Here is a 10,000-nt window from a genome sequence, read left to right as displayed (position 1 = left end):
AAATAAATTTTCTTTAAATGATTTTCATAATCAATATTACTAACAGAGATAATTTTAAAGATATTAGAGTCGGATGATGAATCAATTTCACAGAAAAAAAAATCAAAATACCAAAAGAATAACATTCTCCCATTACAGTACTACTGCCCAGAAGCAAGGAGACTTAAAACACGACTCAATAGGGTCACAAAAGTTTATAGAAGAAGATCCACAGTAGAAAACAGAACTACTGCAAACTGTTTAAAGTGGTGTACAACAAACAATCCATGAAATAAGAATAGAAAAATGGATGGAATGGTGCACAAACTTGTCACAGTACACAACACTCACAGTTATGGAAATGGTTACACAAAGTAGCGGGAAAAAAGAAGACATCAGTTGCAACACACCCACACCCACAAGAGGAGGCAGAAAGAATTGCAACAGCCTTTGCAAACAGAATACAATCAGCTAATCTCTCCCCTGAAACCAGAATGCTACAAGAGCAACTGGCACCAGCTAGATGGGAGGAAATTAACACAGCCTGCCAGCGACAGGATAACACAAACACCCCACACACAATTGAGGAATTGAGGGCAGTGCACAAATCAGGAAAAGACACTGCGCCAGGGGTCATCAAGGATCACCTACACCATGATCAAACACATGGGTCCAGCAGGAGAAACCGCATTCCTAAGGTTAATGAACAGAACACACCTTGAGCACACAAGGCCTCAAGCCTGGAGGCCCCAAGACACACAGCCGATCCCCAAGCCAAAGGATCCAGGGAATCCCAGACCAATAGCTTTAGTATCCTGCATGGAAAAGACAGGAGAAAAAATGGTTCTACACAGAATGAAGTAAAAAATTGGCCCCCTTCACAAATAGCTACAGTATATGCATATCAGGAGGGAATTGGAACTTCTGAATGCATTAATGACGTTCTCAGCTTTATTAATCAGGACACAATAGTCTTCATAGACTTTGAAAAAGCCTTTGAGCTTATTAGCACAGCAGCAATGCTGCAATCAGTGGCCAGAAAAGGAGTAAAAGGTCACCTACTAGCATGGACTAAGAACTACGTGCTTAGGAAGACAAGCTAGAGTTAAATTCCAAGGAGTGATATCAGCTTTTCATGACTTGGAGAATGGCACACCCCAAGGAGTGATTCTCAGCCCCCTCCTTTTCAACATCTTCATGGAACACATAGCCTCTCTCCAACTCCCTGAAGAAGTAGAGATATCTATCAATGCGGATGACTTATGTGTAATAGCTCGAGGACCAGTTAGAATGGTAAGAATGCAGAGAGCACTGAATGACATCTGTCAAAAGTCCAATGAGCTGGGACTGAAAATAAACATAGGTAAAACCAAGGCAATGACAATCAAAGCCCCAAACCCACTGCATCCACTCACAATAGGAATGGAACCACTAGAGTGGGTGGACAGTTACACATACCTGGGAGTTGTAATAGGCAAACAACTCACCTTCAAGGAGGAAATCGAGTATCTCAAGGAAAAAAACAAATGCCAGACTGAGACCCATGAGGTACATGACTAAACTAAATGACAGAGCAAATGAGCATGTTCAGAAGAAGTACTACCTAGCATGTTCCAGAACGTTAGTAGACCATGCCGATCTAACCCTAACCAACCTGACAGACACCCAAAAAGCCTCAGTAGAAGTAATTTAAAACAAAGCCATGAGGCTCATGCTAGGAGCCCCTATATGGACAAGACTGTGCAACATAAGGATGGAAACTGGTCTGCCATCCCTTGAAGACAGGATTGCACAGAGAAATACATCCACAATTGCAAAGATGTTCCTCTCAGACAGAGACTCGATTACAAAAAAGAGAGTACGAGAGGAATTATCAAAGCACCCTGAGGTTCAAACCCCAAGCTCTATGGCAAAGACCATAGTAACAACATAAAGAGCCTGGACCTAGCTGAGGATATTATGTAACTAAGCCCAGACTCAGGGCAGGGCGCACAACACATCCCACCGTGGAGGAAAGTAGCAGCAACCTTCAGGTACACTAAGCTAGATTCCCAGTCACATTGGGATACCAAGGAACGAAAAGGCTGATGAACTAGCCAAAAGCACCAGGCACATACAAAGTGTACAAGTGCACATACAGCCTGCACTACAACAGATTAAGAATAAAATAAAGCCACAGCTCAAAGGAAATCTAATCAAGGAGCTACACAAGTGGATAGGGAATGGCTCTCCCTCTGCCACATGGTACAAATGGGCCGCAGAGCTAGAGCCTCCACCCATAGACAGATACACCTCAAGAGAGCAGGCTATATGTATACACAGGCTCAGATTGGGATACAAGGCAAACTGGGAGATCTTGGATAATAACCAAAGACCATGCGAGCACTGTGATGTCATACCACAACAGGCCCTCCTGCATTACCTACTAGAATGTAGGGAAACAACACAGCTGAGGGGTGACCTACAAATGGACACTAACTCGCCACAAGCCTGGTAGACTGCAGCCACACTGGGAAAAGCAATTGTCGAAAACATAGAGACACATAGACAATTGCTTACAAGACTAACTCCACCAAGGCAATGACCTCTGAAACTCTCATCCAACTATCTCATCCCCTCACCGTAAGGCCCTATTCACATCATCCTCTGTATATTTCCGTACTTACTCTACTACCAAACACTTTCCGAAGTGACTCTACCTGCAACCTTTGCCTACTATTCAAAGGCCCTACACCCCCTTTTTTAACTACCACTATCCGTGACATGATGGCCCTCTTCTACTACCACCTTCATCCTTACCCTGTTCACATCTGTCTCTACAACTAAAAACCTTTAAAGTTTCCTCTTGATTAATCAACCAATCCTCCAAAATTGCAGGTTACCTACGGGCCGACCAAGGGAAAGGCCCGTGCCAACAAGAAGTCTTGGCTTTAATACAAACCCACCGACCGACTGTTCAATAACTCAGTCTTCTGAAGAAGTATTACGAAACTAGTCCGGGCTTAATCTTATATTTCATATTTTCATTTTTCCTGTGGTTCTTTTGCATCTGAGCATCACGTTTCCCTGTGATCTTTACGCATATATATATATATATATATATATATATATATATATATATATATATATATATATATATATATATATATAAAATACATGTATATATATGTATGTATGTATGTATATATATATAATTTATATATATATATATATATATATATATATACATACATACATACATATATATATATATATATATATATATATATATATATATATATATATATATATACAGTATATATATAAATTATATATATATATATATATATATATATATATATATATATATATATATATATATACTATATATATATATATATATATATATACTATATATATATATATATATATATATATATATATATATATCACTGTCTGGCTTAGAATGAGCGTGAGTGCAGAGTTTGTTATAACTTTTATGTCCATTGTACTATTTAAACTTTCATACTGTTTTTTATAACCTTAATGGACATTGGACATGATCTAATCGATTAGCATCCATTGGTTGACTAAACCCTTTATTCATGGGATAATCAAGTCAATTTATGTCTAAGATTCCCGCTGTTTTATGCTGTTTACTCCTAGGATACATGAGTAAATGTTCACCAAAAAGTATATAAATTATTGTTTTTGAGTGACTAAAAATTCAAATCAAGATGTGTGATGTTGTAAATTGTTAAATTAGATGGATTTGTTTATAGAAAAATGCAATTAAATGTGATTATACTGTAAATATTGTGATTGTAAAGAATATGTAATTTAACTTTTTAATAAAAAGATAAAAAAAAGTAAAGTTTTATTAACTGTTCCCATCATATTTCCATGTTGTTCTGACTAACCCCTTGTTCTATCATTGAACATTGCACATCTGTTAAAATGACCTTATAAAAATGGTTTAATTTGTAGGAATAAAGGAGTGAGGCATGTTAAATGAATCTCAAGTTTCGATTAAATCAGTTTTAAATTTATCTACTTTTTAACATGTTATCTTGTGTAGATTTATATATTTCGTAAATCTTTAATGTCATTTATTCATATTTACTTGGATCCCTCCCTCAGAGGCAATTAGTATAATCACCTGCCTTAGCCACATTATTCAAAGGATTTTTGAGTCCTGGATGGTTAGTGTAAACATCCTTACCAAGGCACAATATAATTTCACAATTTTTCGTTAGTAAACATATAGGCTATACTCACACGTAAAGAAAAAATATTAGTCAAAGTTTGAGAAGGCAGCAAGAGCAGGCTACAAAACCCTACATGTGTACTGTTTGTTGCCGAAGTTAAAAGAGAGTGGACTGGGTTATCTACTAGCTAGCTGAGTAATAGGTGGGTAGAGTCCCGCCACCCCCCCCCCCAACCTGTTGCTAGTTATAACTGCCTTCTTAACAATTCAATGGCCGTTCCTGCTTGTACTGAAGTCTACTCCCATTTAAAGGACAAAAGTTTTGTATTTGGTGTTTAGAGGATGTTAGTTGAAATTTGTATGAAAACCTGTGTAAAAGACATTGCTACAGACAAAGATGGACTGTAGATTAACATGCCTGGCACAGAAATGAATAGGTTATGATTTTAAAAGCTAACTTAACAGTTATAGCGTGTGACAAATTATGCATTAACTTTAGGGATTAAATTCCACTTCAATCACCATACAGCATACAGTATAGTAGTTGAATCAGTAGAACTTCAAATGTTCAAAGTTGGAGCAAATGCTTTTTTGTTGACCAGGCGGACATGAGTCTTTTTATAGTTTATATATGACATATGTTTTTTTTTTTTATGTTGTTAATAGTTTATATATGACATGTCTGTTTTGACGTTGTTACTTTTTTAGAATGATTTATTGATAATTTGTTCTCTTCATTTATTTATTTCCTTATTTCCTTTCCTCATTGGGCTATTTTTCCCTGTTGGAGCCCCTGGGCTTATAGCATCTTGCTTTTCCAACTAGGGCTGTAGCTTGGATAATAATAATAATAATAATAATAATAATAATAATAATAATAATAATACCTACCCATATTCGGACTTGAACCAAGCAGGACTTTTGGCAGCACATTCTAAAAAGTTTCTCTTGTGGTTGATGTCATAATCATACATTCTGCAACAGTGGTTTACAGCAGAAAGGTTTCCATACTTGTAACAGAGCTTTGAGAGAACAGGAGGTGTATACCGATCAGTAGACGTATTTGAAATTGATTTCCTCTTCTGTCTTGTATTTATAAATAGGCTTACACCATTTTTCCTTGTTACCAATCCGAACCACAGGTTAAATTGAAGACTGCATATGACCACCAAAATGATCCCACACGTTGTTCTGAAGAAATTATTTGTTGACAGCATTTTACAACACGGCCCTCCTGAAGAAAATGAAAAGAAGATATTTCAAACTAGACACTGGCTTTACATGTAAAACTAAACATTTCATATAAAGAATTATGTACATTATTATGATTCAATACATGCTATGAACCTAGGCCATGTTTGTTAAAGATACTAACCACGTCAATCGCGTTGATTATCCTTTTCTATTTAACAAATGAGTCATTTTCATTCAGAGAACTTTAAGCAAGATCAACGTCTGCATAAGACCTAAAAAAGCTTTCATGAACAATCCCTCCACAAAACTGAATTGGTCACATGATACAGTTCTGAATGATCTTGGCCAGCATAAATGAAATCACTTGAGCGACAGAAAATAGTAAAAAAAAAAAAATAGTCGTAATTTGTATATTTTTTCACGAAACTTCTGATGTTTATATTGGCGTCTACCCCAATATAAAAATGTATCATTCTCTCTCCTTGCAAAATGCCTCCCCACTGGGAATCACCATGCCACCTGGCGGTTGATGGTTACAAACTAACAACTATATGATATGGTAAATCTAACTACCAAGTCTTCAGTCTCTTGTTGACTGAAAAGTCTAAATAAAACGTCTTTATTTCGCTCCGCAAATCAAATCGAATTCCAGTAGTTCATATTTGACTAATAAATCAAAAGGCTATTCAATTTTTCCCTGGCTTTGTGAAGCATAAGTGTTGTGTTTATACATATGAAAGAATGCTGTTATATTGAGAATCCTTTTTATTTTGAAGTTATGGCTATTAGTTGATTGCTTTGATTAAAGCCAAATAGTTAACATTTAGTAACCCCCTCGGCTTTGAATCGCTGCTTACCACTTGGTGATTCTTCATAGAAATGGATAGCAAGAAAAGCAGATGGAGGCTACAGAACAACAGCGTTACACAAGGGTCAGTGCTGGCGCCGATGCTATTTAACATCTATATAAATGACTAGTCGCAGTACCTGAGCATCCGCAGGTACCTATATGTAGACGACCTGTGCATTTCTGCACAGTCGGACTCCTTCACCACCTACTACAAGAGGTGGCACCTCAATGCCAATCCAATCAAAACACAGGTGTGTGCGTTTCATCTGAACAATCATAAGGCAAACAGAAGGCTTAAGATCAAATGGAGTGACAAAGCACTGGAAAATTATCCTTACCCAGTCTAAAGGTGTCACTCTTGACAGAACACACTACTTTAAAGAGCACACAATTAAAAACAAACATAAAGTAGCAATTATGAACAACCTCTTCAGTAAACTCGCGAACAACAGCTGGGGGAACAGTAAGAATCTGAGACAAATAAAGCACTTTGTTACCCTGCTGTGGAGTACTGTGCACTGTGACGAGCCGAGAGAAGGTTGTGACTCAAAGGCAAGTTGAAAACATCTGAGTGACTTTATTATAGAACACTTTCCTTTACATACAAAAGTTCAAGGCAACAAGAATTTTCATGTTAAAAAAACAGACAATGTTACAGAGGAGAAACAAGACATGTTTTTTCAGGTTCTTTTTAGTGCGACACACGGTTGGTACAGCACCATTGAAGGCGAGATCATGCCATACCCATAAGGTAGACCCAGAGCTAAATAAGACCTATCGGATTATTAATGGTACCCTAAAATCAACACTTCTACCATCTTTATATAAAATAGCTGGTATCCCAGCACCCCATATCTGACGAGAAACGCTAGCAAAAACTGAAAGGAATAATCAATATAATGACCCTAGGTATCCACTCCTCCTCCCCTTTCACCTTCCAAGTTTTGATTCTCCTATTCCTGACTGGGGATGGTATTTTCCATATTGCTTTTAATCTAAGATCTGTCACCACCAATTCATGTTCAGCTACAACAGATTAATTTGGAATAACTGTACAGTCAAAAAAAAAAAAAAAAAAAAGTCTTCCTTCTTAACCAAAACATATTCAATTCGTGTCTCATTTTGTCAATTTTTATATGTTACCAGATGACTTCTCCCTTTCTCAAACTGTAAATTCATGACTACTACATTCATAGCTTCTGCTAATTATAACAATCTTTCACCTTCCTTGTAGCTTCTTCCAAAACCCCTTCTTCCATGTACAGTATTCTATCAAAGCCATTAGTACTCTTCCCCACATGGGCATTCATGTTTCCAGATAACACTAACAGTCTACTCAGTGGAACTCTTTCTATATATTCTAATTTTCATCTGAATTCCTCCTTATCTTCACTACAACTTTGTTAAGGAACGTATACCGAGATGACATACCATACTCTCTTATCTTTCACAGGGTTTAAGCCCATGTGCCTGTTACTAATATGCTGGACCTCTGTGAAACTTTCTTGCAAATCTAAATGGAGAATAATTCCTACCTGGTTTCTCTTTGTATTTTTTCTTGTGTATTTAACTTTCTAACTTTCCCCAAACGTTCTTGCATTTTCCCTCTTCCATTTAGTCTACTGTATACATAGAATCATAATTTTTCTTCTCAGGCTGACATCAACCAACTCTCTTCCCTTTTCTGAGAGTTACCAACAATGCAATTTCCACTTCTCACCTTTCCTTTATTTTTCCAATCCTTACATCTCGCTAACATCTTTAGCTGCAGTCATGACTTCTGCAATACCCTTGGCATATTTCTTACTGCTGTCAGGGGATGCTGATGCCAGAGAACCTCAAATCAATCAATCAATCAGGGGATGCTGATTGTATAGTCTTTTAATAGACCATTTTTCTCGCATAGAGGTGACGCCTAAGGATGCGATTAGACTGTTAGCTAAAAGTCTTGCCTATTTGGAACGTAGCAAAGAACTGCCATTGAGGTATAGCAGAGAAACAAGGAAAAAAGCGAAAGAGAATAACCTTGTGGGAGGCAACAGAGGACTACAATAAATCGAGCATAGGGGATCAAGGAAGAAAAAACAGGCCCAGGGAATTCAAGGAACTTCTCTGCTGACGTCATTTTGATTTCCTTAGCGGTCACCCATTTAAGTACTGATCGAACGTTAATGGTGATTGACTATTGATCGATTGCGTAAATCTGTCGTCTTCTTTTAATAAAAAAAATAAATCCAGAAGAAAACTTCGTAACTTACAGCATTGAATTCTCGTTAGTTATATTTCCAAATGAAGAACGACACCTGAGCCACACTTCTTGAAACACCTGACTCTAGCGCAGGCCTTTCGAAGACTGACGATGGCTAAATACATAATTCATTTCGTTTTGGCAGTAAATTGTAAAGCTCGTCTCTTCACTTTTTTTTTTTTTATTTCATATTGGCAAGATGTTGTTTGCCCATATTATAGTATGATGTGTTTACATAGTTGCGTTAAAGTCACTCAACCGTGGTTGTATTTCTATTCATTTCGACCGTTTGTATTTAATTCTTGTATTTTTAATTCACTTTTATTGTCGATACAATTTTATCTATTTTTGTATTTTATATCTATTTCCTTTTCTTCTTTTTGTGGGGGGGGGGGGGCTGGCAAACATATCCCATGGGTCCTCACTGTTCTTTCTCAATCCTCGCACTTACGTGAACCCAGAAACCAAAGTTCCCTTCACGTGAACCCAGAAACCAAAGTTCCCTTCACGTGAACCCAAAAACCAAAGTTCCCTTCACGTGAACCCAGAAACCAAAGTTCCCTTCACGTGAACCCAAAAACCAAAGTTCCCTTCACGTGAACCCAGAAACCAAAGTTCCCTTTACGTGAACCCAGAAACCAAAGTTCCTTTCACGTGAAGCCAGAAACCAAAGTTCCCTTCACGTGAACTCAGAAACCAAAGTTCCCTTCACGTGAAGCCAGAAACCAAAGTTCCCTTCACGTGAACCCAGAAACCAAAGTTCCCTTCACGTGAACCCAAAAACCAAAGTTCCCTTCACGTGAACCCAGAAACCAAAGTTCCCTTCACGTGAACCCAGAAACCAAAGTTCCCTTCACGTGAACCCAAAAACCAAAGTTCCCTTCACGTGAACCCAAAAACCAAAGTTCCCTTCACGTGAACCCAGAAACCAAAGTTCCCTTCACGTGAACCCAAAAACCAAAGTTCCCTTCACGTGAACCCAGAAACCAAAGTTCCCTTCTCGCTCTTTCGCACAAGTGGATCTATTCTATCTCGGTTAAACCTGATATTCATTTCCATCTCATTTGTTAGTCACGTAAACAGCTTTTGATTTAATGCCTTAGATATTTAGACAGTATTAGATAAATCTCTCTCTCTCTCTCTCTCTCTCTCTCTCTCTCTCTCTCTCTCTCTAGCTTTTGATTTAATTCATTAGATATTTAGAAAGTATTAGAAATATCTCTCTCTCTCTCTCTCTCTCTCTCTCTCTCTCTCTCTCTCTCTCTCTCTCTCTCTCTCTCTCTCTCTTGTATTTCAAGATTAATGGTTTCTATACTGTGCATTCCATCACTGACAAAAGGGTTACATGACTCTGTAAGTAATTTGGTCTATATCCCTGCTAAGTTCATCGACACCAAATTATGCAAATTCGTTGTACTTCTAATCTATAGGAGCTTTAAAAACGTATGATAACCCTTCGACTGACTTTAGGAAAGAAGGTTTATTGGGAGGTGGTATACAGTAAAGTGTTAATAATCAAGTAGTTTAACCAGTTTGCTGTGTA

At 37.5% G+C, this 10,000-nt stretch overlaps 1 protein-coding gene across 1 annotated transcript in view; it reads right to left on the bottom strand.

Moving 5' to 3' along the window:
- Positions 1-5,391, bottom strand: part of LOC137648952 (uncharacterized) — a 59,884-nt gene extending 54,493 nt beyond the window's left edge. Inside the window, exon 1 of the mRNA XM_068382142.1 lies at positions 5,057-5,391. Within this exon, the coding sequence (XP_068238243.1) occupies positions 5,057-5,382 (326 nt within the window). The 5' untranslated portion in view covers positions 5,383-5,391. The remainder of the gene's footprint in view (positions 1-5,056) is intronic.
- Between the last annotated feature and the right edge of the window lie 4,609 nt (positions 5,392-10,000).

The sequence above is a fragment of the Palaemon carinicauda genome, chromosome 1, assembly GCF_036898095.1.
Source record: "Palaemon carinicauda isolate YSFRI2023 chromosome 1, ASM3689809v2, whole genome shotgun sequence".
Lineage (NCBI taxonomy): Eukaryota > Metazoa > Arthropoda > Malacostraca > Decapoda > Palaemonidae > Palaemon > Palaemon carinicauda.
This window is presented reverse-complemented; position numbering and strand designations above follow the sequence as displayed.